Source organism: Selaginella moellendorffii, unplaced genomic scaffold (assembly GCF_000143415.4).
Source record: "Selaginella moellendorffii unplaced genomic scaffold, v1.0 SELMOscaffold_139, whole genome shotgun sequence".
Lineage (NCBI taxonomy): Eukaryota > Viridiplantae > Streptophyta > Lycopodiopsida > Selaginellales > Selaginellaceae > Selaginella > Selaginella moellendorffii.
In genome coordinates this window covers 287,999-309,648 of record NW_003314400.1, presented here as the reverse complement: position 1 = coordinate 309,648, position 21,650 = coordinate 287,999, and the positions used below count along the sequence as shown (strand labels likewise).

At 48.3% G+C, this 21,650-nt stretch overlaps 9 protein-coding genes across 10 annotated transcripts; 4 read left to right on the top strand and 5 right to left on the bottom strand.

The window, feature by feature from the left end:
• Window positions 1–1,426: 1,426 nt before the first annotated feature.
• Window positions 1,427–3,027, bottom strand: LOC112343213 (stem 28 kDa glycoprotein-like). Its single transcript, XM_024666331.1, has 4 exons — window positions 2,917–3,027; window positions 2,090–2,518; window positions 1,832–2,041; window positions 1,427–1,762 (listed from the first exon to the last, which is right to left on the bottom strand). The coding sequence occupies exons 2-4, from the start codon at window positions 2,464–2,466 to the stop codon at window positions 1,579–1,581; spliced, it is 771 nt and encodes a 256-aa protein (XP_024522099.1). The 5' UTR covers window positions 2,467–2,518; window positions 2,917–3,027; the 3' UTR covers window positions 1,427–1,578.
• Window positions 2,546–4,696, top strand: LOC9630214 (pentatricopeptide repeat-containing protein At3g57430, chloroplastic). Its single transcript, XM_024666343.1, has one exon. The coding sequence runs from the start codon at window positions 2,740–2,742 to the stop codon at window positions 4,672–4,674; it is 1,935 nt and encodes a 644-aa protein (XP_024522111.1). The 5' UTR covers window positions 2,546–2,739; the 3' UTR covers window positions 4,675–4,696.
• On the bottom strand, window positions 4,646–6,008 carry LOC9630213 (GPN-loop GTPase 3). Its single transcript, XM_002992627.2, has 9 exons — window positions 5,947–6,008; window positions 5,786–5,894; window positions 5,649–5,730; window positions 5,501–5,586; window positions 5,349–5,452; window positions 5,156–5,286; window positions 5,009–5,102; window positions 4,900–4,955; window positions 4,646–4,847 (listed from the first exon to the last, which is right to left on the bottom strand). Exons 1-9 carry the CDS (start codon window positions 5,992–5,994, stop codon window positions 4,706–4,708), a joined length of 852 nt encoding a protein of 283 aa, XP_002992673.1. The 5' UTR covers window positions 5,995–6,008; the 3' UTR covers window positions 4,646–4,705.
• Window positions 6,009–6,058: 50 nt separating this feature from the next.
• On the bottom strand, window positions 6,059–7,721 carry LOC9630535 (senescence/dehydration-associated protein At4g35985, chloroplastic). The gene is made up of 4 exons (XM_002992626.2): window positions 6,724–7,721; window positions 6,502–6,668; window positions 6,353–6,437; window positions 6,059–6,300 (listed from the first exon to the last, which is right to left on the bottom strand). Exons 1-4 carry the CDS (start codon window positions 7,719–7,721, stop codon window positions 6,111–6,113), a joined length of 1,440 nt encoding a protein of 479 aa, XP_002992672.2. The 3' UTR covers window positions 6,059–6,110.
• Window positions 7,722–9,162: 1,441 nt separating this feature from the next.
• On the bottom strand, window positions 9,163–11,445 carry LOC112343221 (pentatricopeptide repeat-containing protein At4g02750-like). Its single transcript, XM_024666342.1, has one exon. The coding sequence runs from the start codon at window positions 11,443–11,445 to the stop codon at window positions 9,163–9,165; it is 2,283 nt and encodes a 760-aa protein (XP_024522110.1).
• Window positions 11,446–11,536: 91 nt separating this feature from the next.
• On the top strand, window positions 11,537–13,565 carry LOC112343206 (bZIP transcription factor 60-like). The gene is made up of 2 exons (XM_024666316.1): window positions 11,537–13,038; window positions 13,093–13,565. The coding sequence occupies exons 1-2, from the start codon at window positions 11,586–11,588 to the stop codon at window positions 13,485–13,487; spliced, it is 1,848 nt and encodes a 615-aa protein (XP_024522084.1). The 5' UTR covers window positions 11,537–11,585; the 3' UTR covers window positions 13,488–13,565.
• Window positions 13,566–13,653: 88 nt separating this feature from the next.
• On the top strand, window positions 13,654–16,579 carry LOC9630212 (putative receptor-like protein kinase At4g00960). Of its 2 annotated transcripts, none has more exons than XM_024666317.1 (10): window positions 13,654–13,792; window positions 13,851–14,250; window positions 14,309–14,386; window positions 14,443–14,607; window positions 14,657–14,769; window positions 14,824–15,034; window positions 15,099–15,333; window positions 15,393–15,543; window positions 15,606–15,930; window positions 16,009–16,579. In XM_024666317.1, exons 2-9 carry the CDS (start codon window positions 13,851–13,853, stop codon window positions 15,921–15,923), a joined length of 1,671 nt encoding a protein of 556 aa, XP_024522085.1. In that variant the 5' UTR covers window positions 13,654–13,792; the 3' UTR covers window positions 15,924–15,930; window positions 16,009–16,579. The 2 variants fall into 2 exon arrangements, with proteins under 2 accessions (XP_024522085.1, XP_002992698.2); XM_002992652.2 differs by having other exon boundaries at window positions 13,655–13,792; window positions 15,992–16,579.
• Window positions 15,921–17,637, bottom strand: LOC112343207 (putative methylesterase 13, chloroplastic). The gene is made up of 4 exons (XM_024666318.1): window positions 17,322–17,637; window positions 17,125–17,268; window positions 16,942–17,067; window positions 15,921–16,892 (listed from the first exon to the last, which is right to left on the bottom strand). Exons 1-4 carry the CDS (start codon window positions 17,607–17,609, stop codon window positions 16,638–16,640), a joined length of 813 nt encoding a protein of 270 aa, XP_024522086.1. The 5' UTR covers window positions 17,610–17,637; the 3' UTR covers window positions 15,921–16,637.
• A 1,119-nt stretch (window positions 17,638–18,756) lies between these two features.
• Window positions 18,757–19,808, top strand: LOC112343210 (putative methylesterase 13, chloroplastic). Its single transcript, XM_024666324.1, has 4 exons — window positions 18,757–19,064; window positions 19,114–19,260; window positions 19,324–19,437; window positions 19,496–19,808. The coding sequence occupies exons 1-4, from the start codon at window positions 18,783–18,785 to the stop codon at window positions 19,748–19,750; spliced, it is 798 nt and encodes a 265-aa protein (XP_024522092.1). The 5' UTR covers window positions 18,757–18,782; the 3' UTR covers window positions 19,751–19,808.
• The last annotated feature ends 1,842 nt before the right edge of the window (window positions 19,809–21,650 follow it).

Sequence of the window (21,650 nt, the reverse complement as noted above, 5' to 3'; positions counted from 1 at the left end):
ATTGACATTGGAGACCACGTTTTAGCATAGCGTCGTAACCTTGGTTCTGAGTTTCACTTTGAATATACAGGGCAAACATGCATTATGAGGCATGCACTCTAGCCATACACTTGTAATTTCTCACTCGTTGAATAGCAGGTGGCAGATTCGGCACTGATACAAGAGAGTCGAGAGGCTACCCAACTTGCTGGACAGCTTAATATGGATGAGCAGAGTATACCTTCAGATGTGCATAGGATGTTTTATTTCAGGCGCCTTTACAAAGGGGGAATCAAGGGGAGAGTGTTGCAAACGGTCAATCCATCTTCTGTGGAAGTGTTCCATACGAGCACCATTTGCAGAAGGAGTTTTACAGGTTTGAGTTTTGTTGCAAAAGTCTCTTGTTCGTTTCTTTGTTGACTTTGATGTTTGTTCTTCAGATCACCCGGTTTTCACCTGATGTGGGACCTCACTCTGGGATCAGGGGTTTTATGGATTACCTGGAAGAGTTTAAATGGTTCTTTGAATTAATGAGGAGAGGAACTGAGGCAGTCACCAGGGAAGAGCATCGTAAGAGGTTTGTAATGTATACTATATGCTTATGTTTTTAATTTTGATAGGTTCTATCCTGGTGGTGGATACTATAGTCTAATTTGTGAAGCGCTTAAAACTTATGGTATGCTTGATGTGGTAAAACCCTTAGCGTTTTAATTTCCTCATAAGTATGGAACAGATTTTGTTGCAGTAGTATTTCTCAGGAGGCACATGGGGGTTGAAAAATAGAACTTCTTTCATACAAAAGGATTATACACCTTGAAAATAATATGACTTTCTCTAACATTAAAGAAAGAGTTTATAGCTTTTATTTTTCTTCACGATTCAAGAGTCACCGAGGCAGCTCTTGTATTTGCTGTTCTTCTTCACTGTGATATCACGCTGGGATTCAATCCTTTCAGTGATAAAGATGAGATTCCAGTTGAAGACGGATAAAGTTGGAGAGATTGCTGTAGCGCGACCCTCTTGGATCCAAGCAATGAACGCAGTGACATTAAACTTCGCAGCACTGGAGCATAGTTTCCAAGCTCTAGACAACAAAAACAATTTTTTTCAATTAAGTTCTTACCTCTGAGCTCGATAACATTCGACAAGGCCGTCTCGTCAATATCAAACGTCCACGCCTTCGCAGTTTCGTTCGTAACAGTGAGACTCCTCGTGTAGGCTCGAGCTTGCTTGGTATCAGCATTGTACCGTATCGCTTGATCCGACCGACAGACTCGCGAGGAACGAGCCAGCCATTGGCAAAGTTGTCTAATGAACTGGAAACTAGAACAATGGCAAGAGTGAGAGAGGAGGAACCCCTGGCCGCATGGAGGAGCTGTGTAGGATCCAAGCTCCTGGCGCAAGATCAAAGATTAAAAATGTGACAACAGCGAGCTAGGGAGTGACAAGCTTCAATTCATCAGCTTTTCTTAACTAAATATAAACGTTTCTTCATAATGTCAACCGTATTAAACACATCAGCACCGTATAAATCAAGACAAGATCTAAAGTTTTTAATTTGATGTCAACGGATGTCTCCGCCACTGCTACTGCTATTGGTCACGGGATGAAGTAAAGAGGATTGGGAAGCTTGAAAACTTTGCTACCAGCAGCAGATCCAGAAATGTCACTCCACTGGTCACCAATGTTCCCCCAAATCTCATACCCATCTTTCACAAGTCCCTCCCTCAAGCTGCTCTTGTAAGCCATTGCGGTCATCCGAGCATTGGTTTGAGCAGCACTCCTGCAACAACAAATTGCTCAGCTCCAGGAAATGGAGATGGAAAACTCTGCTTTTCTTTGCTTTGCTTACTTGAGGAGGAGTTTTGTCCAGCCTTTGTATCCCGCGGCCTTTAAGTTCTTGACCGTGACTTGACGCTGAGACTCGGGCCTTCCAGTGATAAAGATGACATTCCAGCGCAAGCTCACGAGCTCCTTGACGAGAGACAGTGTCGGAGCGAGCGCTGCAGCGCTAGCTTGATCCACCCAAGCGTTAAATTCCGTGGCATTGAATTTCGTAGCACTGCATCGAAAACAATGAGTCCAAGGAACTAACTCTTGCAATGCTTACCCATAGCTGTGAGTCCGATAGTAAGGAACATTCGACAGGGAAGTCTCGTCGATGTCTAGCACCCAAGCCTTCTTAGCCTCGTTGGTGACCGTGAGATTCTTGACATAAATTCGAGCTTGGTTGATCACGGCCTCAACGTCAGCAGCATACTGTCCCTTCTCAATGTATCTCTTGATGCGACTCACGCACTCCCCAGGGACAAGCCAGCCATTAACAAAGTTGTTCACCTCGGCATTGAACTGGAAGCTCGAACAGTAGCGACTGAGAGTGGTCGTCGACGGATCTCTCGCAGAAACGAGCTCCTCATGGTGCAAGCTCTGGCCCCGAGCTGTAGATAGGAAATGCAGAGCGGCGAACAGAGCAACGACGAACTTCATCCTTGAGATTGATAGAGTGTGATTCACTGTTTGGGCTTCTCAGCTTCACTCCCTACAAAAGAGAAAAATAAAAGGTAAAAACGACAATTATGAGTCGACAGGCTGACAGGCTTTTTTGGTTTATAGTGGGCAATGCAATTGGACAAAGCTTGCTCACAAAACAAACGTGCATGCATCAAGAAAGGGGCATTCCAACTCCAGGCCTGGAAATGTTCTTCGACGGAATATACGAATAGCGGGGAGAAAACTCCAGGCCGGGCTTAGAAGTTAAGAATGAATGCAGTAACTCCGGGAACTCTAACTCTCACGGCAGATTCCAGATGGAGGAGGAAGGAGATGATAGACACATACGAAGCTCTTCTCAAGCAGTATGGAAACTCCAAGTCACTCACGGATGGCAGACAGGTTCACTCGCAGATGATCTCTAATGGTCTCGACGGGGATACGTACCTGGGAAATCTCTTGGTGCAAATGTATGGAAGGTGTGGAAGCCTGGACGACGCTCGAGCTGCTTTTCAAGGGATCCACCAGCGGAACGTGTTCTCCTGGACGATACTCATCTCGCTTCTTGTCCAGAATGGTGAGGCGAGCGAAGGCCTGGAGCTTCTGAAGTCCATGGATCTTGAAGGCACTGAGGCCAACAAGATCACCTTCATCAGCCTTCTCGGTGCCTGCTCCGTGACTGGGGACTTGAGTCTGGGGAAAACAATTCACGAGAGAATTAGAACTAAAGGACTAGAGAGTGACATAATAACAAGCAATGCACTTCTAAACATGTATACGACTTGTGAGAGTCTGGACGAAGCAAGGCTGGTTTTCGAGAGAATGGTTTTCAGAGATGTTGTGTCATGGACAATAATTATCTCTGCGTATGCCCACGCAGGGTATCCTCTAGAAGCTCTTCAGTTATACAGAAGAATGGAACAAGAGTTTTCCAGGCCCGATGCAGTGACGCTCATTAGCGTCCTGGAGGCTTGTGCGAGCCTGAGAGCACTGGTAGAAGGAAAGGCAATTCACGAGAGGATAGTTGCAAGTGGAGTAGAGACGGATGTGTTTGTGGGAACTGCAGTGGTGAGCTTTTATGGAAAATGCGAGGCTGTAGAAGACGCAAGGCAGGTGTTTGATCGGATACTGGACAAAGACATTGTTTGCTGGAATGCAATGATCGGAGCGTATGCACAGAACCATTGCGAGGAGAAAGCGTTTGCATTGTACCTGGAGATGGTGGAGAATCAAATGCCGCCGAACGATGTCACGCTCATCACTCTCCTGGACTCTTGTTCGAGCACCTGCAAAATGGAAAGGGGATCGTCACTCCACAGAGAAGCTGCTGCTAGAGGATACCTGTCCCACACGTCCGTCGTCAACGCGCTCATCAACATGTATGCCAAGTGTGGAAGCCTCGAAAACGCGACGAGAGTGTTTATCGAGGCAACAAACCGCACTACCAACGTGATCACCTGGAACACCATGATAGTAGCCAACGCACAGGAGGATCTCAATCTCGAGGCCCTGCAAATATACCACAGAATGAATCAAGAAGGGATAAAAGCAAGCGACGTTACTTACGGTACTGTTCTTGCTGTCTGTGCCAATCTTGGTGACTTTACCACGGGCCGAGAAGTCCACTCTCGCAGTCTTGCCACTGGATGCTGCTCGGATGTCGTAAAAAACTCTCTTATATGTCTGTATGGAGGCTGTGGAAACTTGGAGGCCGCTCAAACTGCTTTCGAGAGTGTCGCAAGCAAAAACGTTGTTTCCTGGTCTTCAATTGTTGCGGCTTATGCACGGAACGGCGAAGAAGACAGAGCTCGCAACCTGTTCTGGACGATGAATCAGGACGGAGTGCTGCCGAATATTGTTACGTTCACTTCTGTTCTTCATGCCTGCTCTCATGCCGGACTGGCCGACGAAGGATGGAGCTACTTTCTCTCCATGCAGGGAGACCACCATCTAGAGCCAACTCCCGAGCACTACGGATGCATGGTCAACTTGCTCGCCAAGTCCGGCCGGGTGAAGCAAGCTGCAAGCTTCATGTCTGCCATGCCGGTTCAACCTGATGCTTCAGCCTGGAGGAGCCTACTTGGTGCTTGTGAGGTCCACACTGACAAGGAATATGGTGCTCTAGCAGCAAAGCAGCTGTTGGATGCAGAACCCCGAAATTCTGCGGCCTATGTACTGCTATACAACATTTCGAAACTGAATTAGCACCGGAAAGTATGTTACATACTACTAGACGTTAGAAGTTATCTGTCTCGATATCAGCATCCATGTTGAACGACATGCCATCGCCGATATCAGGATCGTAGTCCTTTATCTTGACTTCACTGTTCTCTCCATACTGAATCGCATTGTCGATAGTGGAGAGAAGATACTGCAAACTGCAAGGAGCCATTCAATCACACAATTCCCACAGGTAAAAAAATGGCGTACCTGTCTTCGCTTGTGACGTCCAGAGGTACGAAGTTGACCATCCTGTAATCGTCAATCTGCCGGAAGCAGAAGCTGTAAATAATTACAAAACTTGTGGGAAAAAACAAACCAATTCTGCGAGTGCGGCGTTGAGCTTTCCGTATCGTGGAGCGGTATTTGCATTCATCTCCGACAGTAGGAAAACCGGATCAGGGTCAAGGTAGCTACACACAAAATTGTGAAAACGAAGTAAGTATACTGGATAGGTAGCACGTACTCTTCGATGTCTTTTTTCTTGGCCACGAGATCCATCTTCGTGAGGACATTCACATGAGGAAGTTCGAGTTGGACCATAGCAGACAAGGACGACAGGCATCCACTTATATACTTGGTAACATCAGAAACAAACTGCACAAGAACAAAAGCAAACTTCTGCCTGTGATACACCAAATCAATCCGAGTAGAGCTACCTGAGAATCAAGGAGGTAGACAGCGCACAGATTAAAATCCCAGCGCTTAAGTTGCTCGACGAGGCTTTTAAACACGGGGATGTGTGTGTAGAGCTCAATCTGACCTGTGTAATCACTACAACTAAAACTAGTGAAGAGAAACTACCACAAACCTGGACAGTCGAAGACAACGTAGTCATCGTCGATATAGTCTTCTAGTTTCTCTGCAAGCCAGTCGTCCATATTCTCCTCAAGATATCTACACTAGAAATGGTCAGCCAGAAATCCCTGTGTAGAACGAAAGCTCTACTCAAATCTTACTCCATGCAATAGATGAGGCCTCCGTTTGGTCCATAGTTAAATTCTTCCATCACATCCTCCAGAGGAACAAGCTCTCTTATATCTGATGAAAAATGGATCCAAACTAATATCTTTGCAACACTGAAATCCTTACAGACCTGCAGCAACCGCGTATTTGAAATCCTCCGCCGCTGGATCGAGATTGATCACATCCAGGTTCCGCCCGATCGTGTTGCAATGCTGCTGCAAATGGTAGCAATACGTCGACTGCAAGATCGAGATCAGAGATTGAGCACAGGAAACGCAAAATCTGACTCACCTTGCCGCTGCCCGCCGGCCCGATCACGAGCTGCGCGTAGCGAGTCATTTCCAAAATGCCTAAGAACCCTAAACCTCGAGAAATATACTCGGTATATTCATTGACAGTTTTTTCAAATTAGGGTTAAGTTAACATCCATCGGACGGTTAGAATTCAACTGGGAGTTACATGGTCTTCTTGCCTTTGAGCTGTTCAGCGGCGGCGATGGCGGCGGCTTTGAGCGAGACTGGATTTGTGGAAGCCTTCACCGGATTCATGGCTGTTCTAATTTTTGAGATTTTCCATGCAGTAGTGACGACATGGCCTGCGGTTGAAAGCCCCTCTTTTGTCAATGCGGCTGCCTCGTCTCCGTATCTAGAACAAAAATTTCTCTTGATTCAATCAAGCACAACAGTGATCAATCTACCTGTGTGATACGACTTGGCAAGTTACTAGAGTTGTTCGCGACATGACGTTCTTCCCAGCCAGCTCCAAAGCATCGAAAACTTTCACTGTGATCTCACATACAATGTGATCATTCATTTTCTGGGAGAGATTGCGAAGAACTTGGCTTACCAAAGGCATCCAAAGTGGCAATCGCGGCTTCTCCACGCAACAGCCCGATCAATGCAGCCCCTGGCTTAGTTTTCAGCACAGAGGAAGTGATCGATTCAGTGGCAGTGACAACTCCAGAGAGAAGACCACTCGCGAGCGTCTCAGTCATCCTTGAGATTTGCTTGGCACTAGTCAAAGAGCCAGTAAAAACACTAGTCAAAGCTAGTAAACGCAAGAACTTACGTCCGGATGTTTTTCATTGTCTTGGGGCTGATCTTTGACGGCTTCTTTTTCGGTTTGATGTGCTGCTGCATCAACAATCCACTGCGCTCGATCTGCGTCGCGATTAGTTCGCTCACCCAGAGAATTCCTCGCACGATATGCCCCGAGCCACTGGCAATCGCCTTTGCGATCGCGCTTTGATAGTCATCGGCGTTGGGAGCCAGTTGCTCCAAGTAGTAGTTCTTCTTCTTCGTTGTGAGCTTCACTCCAGCGATTCCTTGATTACCGTCATCTTGCACCATCTCCACGACCTCCTCGTCTTGATCTTTCAGGAGCGCTGGAACTGGCACCAGCGAGCTATAGCTTTCGAGGGCCAAATCCAGCTCCTTGAGAAGCTCCTGGCTCGCATCTCCAGGGAGGGTGACACCATAGTTGAGAACTTCCGCGCTTGACTTAAACGAGACCTCCTCTTTCCCTTCGCTGGAAGGTTGATCCTCATCTTCATCCTCCTCCACAGTTACTGGCAGTCTCAAGCTAAAAATGTAGTGACTCTCGCTGAGCTTCAAGACTGGAGCGTCCTTCGCCAGCGGCCACTGGAGCTCGTCTCCGAGCTTGACGATGGCTGCGACCACGCTACCGTTCTGGACGATCCTTATGACACTAAGATCCCCAGACGCGAGAAGAACACTTTCCGATCCAGCCTGATCGTGATCCATGAGATAAACCTTTGCATTTGGAAGTGTGACGAGAACTTCCAGGCTAGAATTTGCCGCTTCTTGCTCCATGGATCCATCGCTGGCTACTTGAGCTGCTGCATTTTCCTCCTCGGATATGGCTTCCACCGCTCTCGCCAGCGCCATGTGTTGATCATCTTGAGAAAGCTTTGGCTTTTTGCTTGGACTCCCACCATGATCGTCTACTACTTGCTGACTACTCTCTGGAGCATTCTCTTTCTCCTTTGCGCTGGACGAGCGAGTTCTCCTGCGAGAAAGAGGAGGCTTGCTCTCCTTCGCTCCCATTGCTTTCATTAACCCAAGTGATCGATCGAGCACAAGTTTTTTATGAACAGAGACAGCTTAAACTAACATCAACGCATATCCTTTCCTAGGCCTTAAAGTCACAACGCTTTAGAGTCAAATGTGTTCAAAGATTAAAATAGACTGAGAATATGCTAGAATGAAAACTCTTCAAGCGCTGCTAAAAAGCTTTAAAAAGCTCACTATGCTATTAAAGACATAGTTTGCGAAGCACATTCTCAAATGGGGGCCTGGAAGCAGGATGTGAAATTTGGCTGCATAGGAATAGCTATAGGAGCTGGGCTCGGCGGGATCATATCGCTAAGAAGGCTGGAATCCAGGGTCGAACTACTGGAAGCAGGAAGATCCATGGACGCAACCACGATATCTTTAGGTCTTGGAAGATCAATCCACACACTTGGAAAATCTCTTGAAACAGGCAGTACTGCGTTTGGAAATTCTCTAGATGCGGCAGTAAAAGGTAGCGCTCTGGTTGCGAAATCACTGGAAGCAGTAGAAGCACCTGGAAATCCTGTGGTAGCAGGCGGGGCTGAGCTTGGAGAATCACTAGCAAAAGGTGGCGCCGCAATGAGACCACTGGAGCAAGCTTGCGTGGAACTTGGGAGATCATTTGAGGACGCAGCAACGACAAATGCCTCACTGCTGGGAACAAAGATTGGTAATAGTCTCTTGGGTGCTTCCACGATTTTTGGAAGCTGCATGGTGGCGGCGGCATGGATCCTAAAAAAGTCATGAAGGAGCTATGTTAAGATTACCCCAAACGTTTCTTACATCTCGGACTATATAACCATTTCGGATGTTAAACACATCCTTGTCATTCTCCTTCTTTCTAGTCCTTCGTTATATATTCTTTGAATCAACATGATCCACGGAAGTGTTCTTTGCAAGCCCCGGACAGACGTTGATGTTGATGTTGATGTTGTTGTTGTTGTTATTGTTGTTGTTCTTCTGCTTGCCTTTATCATCATCATCATCGTCCATCAACCTGAGAGGAGGCAAAGGAGAACTGGGATCTTGTTGAAGAACTTGGACATCAACTCCACCATCCAAAGCCAAGAGCTCCCTCCTCAAAGAAGAGAATGAAACCTCGAATGTAGCAAACACAAACACGAACACAAGGAAAACAAGAGCAGCCTTCATGGTGTAGAACTAGTACAAGGTCGATTTGTATTGTTGGAGGAAGCCTGTATATAAGGTTGGGCCAAGTGTGACGATTACTCCATGCAAAAACTCTTGTCAAGTTTCCTGATGCGTCAATCCTCCTTCCCGTGTTGGCGAAGCTCAGATTAGCAAAGCTTCAAGAAATCACACCTACACTTCACGGCCAGTTTCTAATAGAAAAAGGCGAATCGAAACTTTGATTGTCGGTGGCGAGATCTACCTATCAATGGATCCATCGCTTCCAAGTTTCTTTCAGAAGTTTTCACGTCGGGGCAGCAGCATAGATGTTGGAGAGGAGGATATACGCGACACTGCTGTCATCCTCGAGCTTGAGAGCTCTTCCGGCAACTCGGCTCCCAAAACGAGAATCGCCATGAACGTTACAGGCGCTCAAGAGCGTTCTCACCGCGACTGGAGCAACTTTCGTGTTGAAGATCACGTCCTCGGCCCTCTCCAGCTGCCCGACTCGTCCCAGAATGTCGATGAAGCAGGAGTAGTGCTCCGAGGATGGCGTCAATCCATGGTCGCCTTGCATCGACATGAGATAAGCCAAGCTCTCCTCCAGCAGGCCTCCATGGCTACAACCGCTCAAGAGCCCGATGAAAGTGGTCTCGTCCGGCTTGAATCCTTCCATTCTCATCTCCCGGAAGATCTCAAACGCCTCCTGGAACTGCACACTGGATGCGAGAGCCGAGACGATCAAGTTCCAGATGATCACGTCCCGGTCGAGAGTTCTCTCGAACAAACTTCGAGCAGTCCAGAGGTGACCTGCGTGAGCGTACGAAGAGACGAGAGCTGTCCAGGAGACTCTATCTCTCCTCGGCATCCTCTCAAACAAAACTCGGGCTTCTTCCAGGTGACCGTATCGAGCAAACGCAGTAACCATCGCATTGAACGACGCGATATCCTTCTTGGGCATCGTCTCGAACATGAAGATCGCCTTCTCCAGCTCGTTGTGCTGCCCGTAAGCGACTATAATCGCGTTGCAAGCTTTCACGTCCCACTCGGGCAAGCCGTGGAACATCTTCTCCGCTAAAGCGAGTTGATCATTCTGCGCGTAAACTGCGATCATGGTGCTCCACGAGATCATGTCCGGCTGTGGAAGAAGATCGAAAACTCGTTTTGCCGCCTGGAAGTCGCCCGACTGGCCATATCCTGCGATGAGCGTCGTGAAAGACGCGACATCTCTCTCGGGCATGGTCTCAAAAAACTCTTTTGCTGCTCGGACATCGCCAGCTTCGGTGTAAGCCAGCAGAAGAGCGTTGCGAGTGACGAGGTTCTTCTCCATCATCGAATCAAAGAGCCGCTTTCCTTCGTTCGCTCGTCCCTGGTGAGCGTAGCCAGCGATGAGCGCGTTCCAAGACACGACGTTGTGCTCCGGCATGAGCTGGTCGAAAAACTCCTTGGCCTCGTCGACGAGGCCGCTCTCTACGTACGCTGCCACCATGATGTTCCAAGGCATGAGATTCTCCTTGGGCATTCGATCGAAGATAGCTCTCGCGTCGGCAATCCGGCCTCTTTGCGCGTAAACCGTGAGAATCACGACCCACGAGAGGAAGTTCTTCTGTGGGATCGATTTGAAGAGAGCGTAGGCTTCTTCCACATAGCCGTGCTGCCCCAGCGCCTTGATCATCGTGTTCCACGACACGGAATCCCTCTGTGGCATCGAATCGAAGTAGAAACGCGCGTCCTCCAAATGCCCATTCGCGGAGCTTGCCGCAATCATTGAGTTCCAAGTAACCACATCTCTCCTGGGCATCTCCTGGAACATCTTTCTAGCCATAGCCATGTCTCCAGTGTTTCCATACGCGACTATCATCGTGTTCCAGGAAACCATATCCACATCGAGCATCTGAGAGAGGATCGTATCGGCCTCTCCAAGATGCCCACTCTGGGCATATGCTGCGAGCATGATGTTCCAAGATCCAGTGTCTCGCAGCTTCATTGAATCGAAGAGTTTTCTTGCCTCGTCCACGAATCCATTCTTGGCGAACGCCGCTAGCATCGCGTTCCACGAGACGATCGTTCTCTCGGGCATGGATTCGAACAGATCGGCCGCTTCCTTGATGAGCCCGTTCTGCGAGTACGCTGTGAGCATCGCCGTCCAGGAGACGACATTGGGCTCTGGCATCCGGTCGAAGATCTTCTTCGCGCGATCGACATCGCCGCTGGAAGCGTAGCCAGTGATCATGGTCGTCCAGGAGAAGACATTGCGATCCGGCATTCGATCGAAGACCATCTCCGCCTCTCGCAGATCGCCGTTCTGGACGTATGCCGTGAGAAGGATGCTCCAGGAAAAGACATTGGGCTGCTCGATCCGGTCGAAAACGGCGCGCGCGTCCTCCACGCTGCCGCATTTCCCAAACATCTCCACCAGCAAATTCGCAAGGTATCTGCTGGATCCATGCTCCTCGCTGCGCTGGACGAGCGATTCCAATCGGCGAGCCTTGGAGAGATCTTTGAGCCTGGCGCATTCCTTGACGGCGCGGGCGATGGCGGACTCCTCTTGGAAGAGGGCAAGCGCGGGAGGATCGACGGCTGTCATGCCGCCCATGAGATCCAGCGGCCCAGATTAACTGGCATTGGAATATACAAATATGCCTAGGAATTTCATTCCCGAGTGTTAGGGTTCGGAGCGAACGATGGCGTGATTTGGCCGGCACGGCGCTCGATCGAGGTTTGGCCATGGCACTAGATGCAGAGCTCTTGGATCTTCCCGATCCAGCAGATTTCCCAGAGGATCTAGAGAATCTGGACGATCAGGACTGGGTCTCGCTCTTTCTGGAGAATTCCTCGCCTCTGGATGACTGCGATTCAGCTTCTCTGGGGGAATTCCTGCCGGAATTTCTCGAGGGGCCGCCATTCCCGAAAGAGGCCACGGGATCTCCCAGCAGCGCCATCACGCAGCACAGCAATAGCTCCAGCCGCGAGGAGATTATCAAGGATGAGGAGGCCGGATCCGACAGCAACAAGCCCAGCTCATCGGGAGAATCCAACTCGAGCCGCCCTATCAAGAGGCTTGGCAAGCGCAAGGTAGAGTACGCCCAGGAGGAGAAGCAAGAAGATGGCGATGGCGGCGACGATGAAGAGGTGAAAAGGAAGGCCAGGTTGATGCGTAACAGGGAGAGCGCGCAGCTATCTCGGCAGAGAAAGAAAGCGTATGTGGACGATCTGGAAGAAAGGGTCCGGACTCTCAACGCGACGGTGGCCGAGCTTAACAACACGGTGAGTCTCATCAGCGCCGAGAATGTGAATCTTCGCAACCAGCTCGCGTACTACTATCACTCGAGGAATGGTGGTGGCAAGCCGGGAGCTTACGCTCCTCCTCCTCCCATGGGAATGCCGGTGTATCAGTATCCCGGAGGATACGTTCTTCGTCCCGGGAGCAGTGCTCCTCCAGTGCCGATCCCGCGACTCAAGACACAAGCTTCGGCGGTGAAGAGCGTGAAGCGTGCCAAGGTTTCCAAAGACGAGAATTCCACGAAGAAACCATCGTCGACGTCCTCCACAGCTTCTGGGAAAACGAAGAAGTTGGCGAGTGTGGCGGCTCTCGGGTTGCTTTGTGTGATGGCGCTGGTGTTCCCTCTCGATCTGGGAATACCGGTGACGCAGAGAACTGGACAGATTCGGGCCTACGTTTCGTCGGATCCAGCACAAGCCAGGATAGGTGGTAGAGTTTTGATGGGCTTGGAGGACGAGCGCAACGAATCTTCGAAGCTGGCCTGGTCTCCAGGGGATGGTTACAAGCTAGAGAGCAAGTGTGAGCGGCAGGACAAGAGTGGAGCGGTGATCGATGGGAGTATGTTTCCGGCTAACGTGAGCACGTATGGCAACGCAACTCAGCGGTTTCCGGCGTCGCTGCTGTTCCCTCGCGACAACCAAGTAGTGAAAGTAGATGGCGATCTCGTCATCCAAGCAGTCATGGCCGGGGACAAAGCCGCGAGCGTTTTCGTTGCGAGCAGCAGGGACTCGTCGGCTTCCACTTCTCCCACTTCGACCGCTGCTCAGCGTAGCGGTGCAAGTCACGCTCCAGCGCTCTTGAACTCGGGGGTGTTCCAGGATATAGCATTTCGAGCGCTTCCACCCAGCGACGTTGATACCGACGATCCTCAGCGAAAGATTTTGAATGATCTCGCAGGTAAAGTCTTGCAAGAACATCTCGCGCTAACTAACAACTTGCTCGTCTTTCCAGGCACACCTTTCAGCACTGGTGCTTGCAACGAGGTATTCCAATTCGAGATAAGTCCGGAACCTCGGCCCCCGCAGGAATCCCCGACGACTTCTGCGAAGAGAAGCGGCAGCTACCGCAGGAATCTCTCGGCGGTGCCTCTTCCGCCAGGACCATCGTCGTCCTCGCCAGGAGGAGGTAAGCAATTCAACTCCAGTTCCACAGGAGGAGGAGGCAATTTCTCCGAGAAGAGCCAGCGGCCGTCCTCGATGGTCGTCTCGATCTTCAATCCAAAGCAAGTTCCATCGACTGGATCGAAAGATCTGGCTCGAATTTTCGTGGTGGTTTTGGTGGATAGCGTCAAGTACGTGACATACTCGTGCATGCTACCGCCTCAACCCCGCCTTGTCACTGGATAGCTAACAACAAACTATCTAACAAATAGAAGATTCTAATCGCAAGATGTGGATATTCTGTTAACTACTTAGTCTTGGATATTCTGTTACTCGTGTGAGATTCCGTCAACGAGCCCTTTAAAATACTAGTATTAGCTGACAACCGAGTAGAAAAGAAAGAAAATGCCGGGCACTTCCTCCAGCGTTGTCATCGTAGGTTTTGTTCTTCCGGCGGCGGCGGGAGATCTTATCGCGCACAGCGCCGATCGGCGGCGGCGATCGCGGCATCGATGGAGCCTGGCGAATGTAGGCGGCGGTGATATTTCGAGGTATGGTACTCCAGTTCGATCGATCGATCGATGAAATCTTCTTTCTTTGTTCTTGAAGATGGAGAGGAGGGCTGTCGCTGTGTTCTTGCTCGTGTTCCTGTGCCGCGGGGTTTTTGCGAGCGTGCCTTCGGGCATTTCCCCCAATATCGTCTACTCCAACACGCGCAAGACCACTCCAGGCAGCGCTTTCAAGCTAAACCTCGATGTGGTTCTTGGCTTTCTCTTCAAGACCGTTCCTCGCAATGACTCCGCGAGCTATGGCTTTGGCAAGTATCCCGACACAGTCTTTGGCTACTGCGAGTGCTACAACATGTCCCAGGGAGATTGCGGCCAGTGTTTCAACATTGCCAGGGATGGGATCGATGAAGCAGCTCCTCTCACCGTTGGTGCGCAGTATTGGGTGAACAGCAGTAGCTATAGATGCTACCTCCGCTTCGAGAACTACAATTTCATCCCAGGTTTGTGGAAGTTCTTGTTCTTCCATCTTAAAAGATTGTTGTTTTTTCTCTTTTGAAGGTTATGAGCTGCCAGGAGACTTGTCGCCCGCGGTAACTCCAGTAGCCATCCCTCCAGAAATCCCGGAAGCTCGCAAAGGTATAGAAGTAGTAAATATACTGGTAACACTCAAACAACGTTTTCTATATTTCAAGGTAGCTCCTCGAGAACAGGAGTGATTGTGGGGGTAACTGCCGGTGCTGTAGCAGCCTTGGCTGCTGCTGTCGGGGTTTTAGTATTTTGCTTCCGGACGAAAAGTCGTCGAAATCGGCATTTGGATGATCAGAGCTCGTCACTGCGGCAACATGGAGAATTTGGAGGTATAAGAAACTTGCCTGTGATTTTCAATTAATGTTCCTGGCTTTTCAGATAGTTTTGAAGGACGATCTCTCACTTTCGATTATGAGGAGCTAAAGCTTGCAACGAAGGAGTTCGGCGAGCAAAACAAGCTTGGTCAAGGAGGATTTGGCCCAGTATACAAGGTAATTGTAAATCTGGTGTTATGAAAAATATGATTTATCTTTGTCGTATTGCAGGGTGTTCTGACTGACGGATCTGAAGTAGCAGTGAAGAAATTGTCTCTACATTCTAGCCAAGGAAATCAGGAGTTTGTAAATGAAGTTAACATCATCACCGGCATCCAGCATCGAAACCTTACCAGGCTGCGAGGCTACTCCGTCAAAGGCGATGAAAGATTGCTAGTCTACGAGTATCTTCCCAACGGGAGCCTTGATCGTGCTTTTGACAGTAAGTCTCTATCATTGAGAATTTTTGCTGCTGCTGACTAGTGTTAAATTCTGTTCTTTGCAAGATTCCAATGGCAAGATTGTCCTTGACTGGCCAACTCGATACAATATTGCTATTGGAGTTGCACGGGGACTCGCTTATCTCCACGAGGAGTCTCAGATACAGATAATTCACCGGGATATAAAGGCTAGCAACATACTTCTCGACAAAGACCTGACGCCTAAGATCTCAGACTTTGGAATCTCGAAGCTCTTTGATCAAGACAGGACCTCAGTGGATACAAAAATTGCGGGTACCTAGTACGTATGGAATCCGTAAAGTATGAGTTTTTTTGTTTCTCAACTTTGGCTGTTTGCAGTGGATATATGGCACCAGAGTATGCCATGGGCGGGCGATTAACAGTAAAAGCTGATGTTTTCAGCTTTGGGGTGCTCCTTCTAGAGATCATCTGCGGGATGAAATGCCGGGATCCCAGATTATCACCGAACTACGATGGGATCCTAGAATGGGTATGTCTCGAGCAAAGTTTTCAAGCACGAACTTAAAAGTTTTCCTTTTCTTGCCTGCACAGTTATGGTCGTTTCACCCAGGCGGAAATGTGGAAGAGATCGTGGATAAGGAACTCTTACGATCGAAAAATTACTCGCAAACCGAGGCCCTGCGATCGATTCACATTGCTCTGCTGTGCACGCACGAAGACGAGGCGAGTCGGCCGAGCATGAGCGAAGTCGTGGCCATGTTTCTTGGCTACCTCAAGCTCGCCCCTCTCCCGACAAAATCACCCTGGTACTTTGGCCTCAGGAACCTCAAGTTGCTCGATCACAGCAGCAACACTGGAGGATCGAGCAACACAGCAGAGACATTCCGGACCGAGACTTCCAGCCAGTAAAACAAAGGTGAGAACCTTCTCTTTCGTTTCTCTTTCATATCATACTGACTTGCGTAAGTTCTTCCAAGATCTCCGGAGCTTGCAAGCGAGAGTCTTTCATCGTCGAGCAACTAGATCTTTTTCTCCTCGACAAGAATCGAGCATCGCAACTGCCAGATCTCTTCTCTCATATATCCCAGAAAGGCATGAGTGGAGCTAGGCCGCGCCTCTCCTCTCGCGCCTGGAGGCGGAGCTCGTACTTGGTTAGCTGCTCGCGGGGATTGTTCTTGAGCCAGATCTCGCCAAGATCAATCTTGTACTCCTTTTCCGGCGTCTCGATCCTCCCCGCCGCAGCGCTCACGCCAGAGATGGCATCGTCGCGGATCCTGTCCGGGAGCTTGTAGACGCGGTTGTCGCCATGGGCTGGAAGCTCGACGGTGCTCACCAGGTGCTCTTGCTTCATCCACCGCAGGAATTGCTTCAGTTGGCGCTTGGTGCGAATCCCCTCGGCCTGGGCGTGATCCCACAGCTGATGCGACGTAAGCGCGCCGCATTCCTGGATCGCACGGACGATCGCCAGCGCGTACGTCTTGGCATCGCCCTGTGAGCACCCGGGATGATAGATCCTGCCCAGCTTCCCCATTTTGCTCAAGAACCCTAAACGGATATTCGGAGTATACTCGTTACAGTTTAAAAAACTTTGCACTGTTTGAGACATTGAATTGGTCTCTTGAGCTAGAGCACTGACATGATAGAGTGAACTAAGCTCTTGGGCATTGAGAAAAATGGAGAGTGGTCTGAAGGAAGCTTTAGAACCTTGAACGGAGGAGTCTTCCTGATCATGTCCTCTTGCCTTTCCAGTGGAATGGCGCGATCTTCCGTGGCTTTGATAAAGTAGCGAGGAACACTTCCATAGTTTGCTGCGGTGAAGCTCACCGCAGGGTCAAGAACCGGGAATGGCTTTAGAATCGATTTGGCGAGGACAACATCCTGTAATGATAGAAAAGATTACGAAGGAGCATTGACATAGTACGATCACCTGTGGAGGAGATTTATGGTATAGAACTTTTCGAACAAACTCTAGCCGGAAGGAAGCAGCAGCAGGTGTTGAAGAAGAGCCATTGCGAAATAGAGGTGTGATATATGGTTGAATTCCTTGAAAAATCTGCAATATGGAATATTATAAAATGACAAAATAATAATATGATTCAGGATTCAGTACCTGGTTGAAATCTTGTCGAGCTTGAGTTGCGTTTGAAGTGAACATAAGTGCAGTTACAAAAAAGGATCCAGAAATTCTCTCTGGAAACTTTTCCATGGCATATGTAAGTGAAAGACCTGCTAGACTATGCCCAACTAAAATCACCTGGAAATTTCATACAATTTACAGTCATTCCTTTGATAAAATAGATGTGTTACCTTTTCCTTTGGTGGAAGTGATTCAAGCAGTTGAACCAAAGGAACCGAGTAAGTCTCCAAGCTATCCACTGCAAGTGCATCCACACCACTCGTTCCAGCGCTGGTTAAATCCAGTGCATCCACTTTGTGGCCCTGTTCCTCAAGCTCTTGTGTGACTTTATACCAGCACCATGCTCCATGGCCAGCTCCATGCACTAGAACAAAGTGGAACTTACTAGATTCCTGGTTGCTTGCTTGTGCGAGGATCGCGCAGGCAAGGAGAATCCAATAGATAAAGAGATGAACCATTGTAGCAATACAAATTCTGCCACTCAAGAAAAACTGTATAGAAGTATTGAAAATGTGGTGAAATATATGGTCACTAGTTGTTCAGAAGTTATTGTCTATAGCCTTTTCCTGACCGGAGCTTTTTCGCTTGGACACGAACTTCTTGCTGGATTATTCCATAGCAGAGACAATAGCAACACTAAAGCAAATGGCGAGTGACAAGTGTTAAGATTTGGAATAGATGGTTTTCGTGAAATTTACTCTTGACGAGCCACTGCGCTCGATCCAGGAGAGTTCTGACGAAGTAACGAGGAACACGTCCATAGTTACAGTTAAATATCTGTTAATAAAAGCAAATAAAAGTCTAAATCTTTGTTTGTTTACAATTCTCTGTGAACAGAATTTGATCCGCCATACCAGAGCAGTTCGACATTTGAGTCGATCGAGTACTACAACCACAATGAGTAGAATCAGCAGTCCAAGAGCCTCGTGATAACTCTGCTGATATATAATAGTCCTTCAACAGCTCTAAGAGACGATGTAGCCAAAGCCAAACCATCACTTGTTGGCTGAGTAGCACTTTTCCAGGAACAAGGAGGAAATCTTCTTGGAGGCCGTGGACGTCCTTAAGCTAGTTTGCAAGGTCTTCGGCCGACAACGTTCCTGGTTTCTTCCAAAGCCTGCAGCTGAGAGTCTTTTATCGTCGAGCAACTAGAGCTTTTCCTCCTCGAAAGAATTGAGCATCGCAACTACCACATCTCCTCTCTTGAAAGGTAGGAGTGGTCTTTTCCATGGCATCGTTGCGTGAGTGTGCTCTTGCTTGAACTGGTTCAATTGGCTCTTCGAATCGGCTGATGCACGGCTCTTTCAACAGCCCCAAATGAATATTCGTAAAAAATATATTAAGTTTAAGTATATTCTTTTTAAAGTCAAACTAGATCTCTTTGGGGACCGCATAAGTTTTTAAAAGGTATGCGCGTCATCTACATTTCTACTCTCTCTCTCTCTCTCTCTCTGTGGGGTCTTGCATGGGACCATAAGTTTTGAAAGGTATGTGCGTCACCTACATTCCTACTCTCTTTTGCATGGGACCGCATAAGTTTTAAAAGGTATGCACGTCAACTACATTTCTACTCTCTCTCTCTCTCTCTCTCTCTCTCTCTCTCTCTCTCTCTCTCTCTCTCTCTCTGTGTGATGGGATGCATTGCGGTTTTCTTGGGCATATTTGTTCTCTTTCTTCTCCAATTCCCATTCTCGGTGGATGCCAAGAAACACCACTTTGTTCTTGTTCATGGAGCTGGCCATGGTGCGTGGTGCTGGTACAAAATCGCGAATGAGTTGGAACAATCCGGTCACCGAGTGGATACATTGGATCTGGTCAGTGCTGGAACGAGCAGTGTCGATGCTACCACTGTTGGTAGTGTGGAGAATTATTCGGCTCCTTTGATCCAGATGCTTGACTCTCTGAATGACACAGTAAGTTTGTGCAAGTTTTTGGGCGAATTTGAGTTTCTCGCTTTTTCAGGTGATCTTGGTCGGACATAGCTTAGGAGGAATCACGCTTACATACGCCTTGGAGAAAATTCCTGGCCGAATCTCCAAAGCTGTTTATCTCGCTGCTTTTATGTTTTCCCACAATGCAACTCGGGCTCGGGAAATCTTCAACCAGCCGGTAATTATTTTTATTGGCTATGTTTATTTTTATATTTTATGTTTTTTGCTTTCATTATGAAAGGGAACTCCGGGCAACTTGAAAATGATCTTTTCAAATGGCTCCATGGTACCTACGGCTGCTGCATTTAATCTAGACCGCGCCCAACAAGTGTTATATAACAAATCTCCTTCACAGGTAAAGAAACAAAGTTTAGAAGTTTGCATTAACAGATACTTTCACGTACTGTAAGTAGGATGTTGTTTTGGCGAAATCACTGCTTAAGCCATTCCCGCTGTTCGATGCTGCCGTGAACTTCACCTCTGCCAACTATGGACGTGTTCCTCGTTACTTCATCAAAACTCTTCAGGATCGAACGATTTTACGGGCGCGTCAAGAGCAAATGATTCATGAAAACCCTCCATTCCAAGTCTTAACGCTTGACAGTGATCACTCGCCATTCTTCTCCACCCCACATTCTTTGGTGAGGTTGTTATTGTCTCTGGCTTAATAACAAGATCCCTTGTGGCACCAAAATAAGCAATTTATTTGAAGAATGGCTCATGGAATATATCTATATAAGCAGCCTTTTGCATTCTAGGGTTTAAAACAGGCTTAGATCTTAGTCAGAAACCATTGAAGCCAACGTGTCGGGCAGCAAGCGATCCCATGAAGCCTTCCAGATTCAAGACTTTAAAGAGTTGACCATGATAAGAACGAAAGCTATTGCCATATAACCCTAGAAATGTTATACAGATTGCCTCTACAAGTTTGCGGATGGGCTCACCGAGCGCAAGCCATTTTTGATTGGGGAGGACCACAGATTGTTCTTGGGGAGTTCTTGGTTTAGAGCTTGCTCCTTGGTCATGGGATGCATCAATCCTGCTAGATGAGTTTGCAGCGGATTCGAATCTGTGAATGCCAAGTTCATGGAGACCTGGATGGAAGCGAAGATATGGAGATCACTCGCGAACCGTGGATGTCAACCCGGCAGTGTCGAGAGCCTCTGTGTCTCTTCTCAAATGGTCCGTACAAGAGAATAGTCTAGCACAAATTCGTTGCGTGCACAGCTTTGTTTCAGCGAGGCGCTGAAGACCAGTTCGTCGGAAACACGATACTACAGGCAAGCTTGATCTAGCATATAAAGTGTTTGCGGGCATCTGGAACAGAGATCTTTTCTCGTGGTCTCTGCTTCTGCGCAGAATAGGCATTTTGTTGAGGCGTTGTTGCTGTTGACACGGATGGAGCTGGATCGAGTAAAGCCATCTCCGGTGACTTGCGTCACTGTTGATTTCTCTGCTTCGCTCTTGCTTGCTCTGGTCAGAAAGATCTTCCAGAAGTAATTGCCACTCAACTGATCGAAGAGAGCAAGTTTGCTTCCAACATACCCTTGTGGCACTCGCTCCTGAACGCCAAGCTTGGGAGACTAGAGGGCGTTCGGGAAATTTTTGAAAGATGGCGAGCAAGAACGTGAGCTCCTGGACGTCCATCGTCTTGGCTCACGCCCAAGTCGGGGATCTGGAGATGACTCTGTCGCTCTTCGCGAGAATGCAGCTGGATGGCGTCACTGCTTACAGATGGAGTGCCTGCTCAAGCATATTCCAGCTCCAGTGCAAGGCAAGCTCCTCTACCAGGAACTTCTGGAGACCGGTGGTCTGGAAGACAATGCAGTGCTCACAACCGCACTGCTCGACATGTACGCCAGCTGCGGAGGCCTGGAAACCGCCGAGAGCTTCCAGAACCGGTAGTTCCACGCAAGACAAAGGTGGAGCTCGATTGCTGGAACGATTGCTACAGTGAGCTCTGAGGAACAAGAGCTCCTCCCTAAACCCTAAACCTTGCAAGAAATCTTGTGAAAATCACAGAAGAAAAACATAGCGAAGAACTTTACATAGAACAAAGTGGTAATTTAGTGAAGAACTTACATACGAAGGATGGAACTTAAGAACTTTATAAGCTGCGAAGCTCACGGAAGAAAAATAGCTACGTGACTAATTCTCCTCACCTGTCATATTCTAATTCCTCCCCAAAATTGTTAATCTCGAGCTTTTCTCCTTTCTCGTTTTTGTTCTTTCTCTTCTTTCCTTGACGAGTATTGTCTTTGTTAGAAAAACGGTCATTGAATCAAAGAGATTGATCGCAGTTTGACATCCTTGTTGCTAGAATAGTGCAGCCATGCTACGCAAATGAGTTGGTAAGTGTTGCTCATGACACGGTGTCGTCCTCGCAAAGAACTTTCGTGCTCCATCAAGATCTCTGCGCAACGATCGTCGAGTCTGGATTGATCAGTCTTTTGTTGTGAGAATCTCGTTCCATCCTATCGAATAGCTTCTTTGCTTCGAGAAAATCTCCATACACCGAAATAATCACATTCCATGACAATGGAATTTAAGCAAACCACGTCCCACACT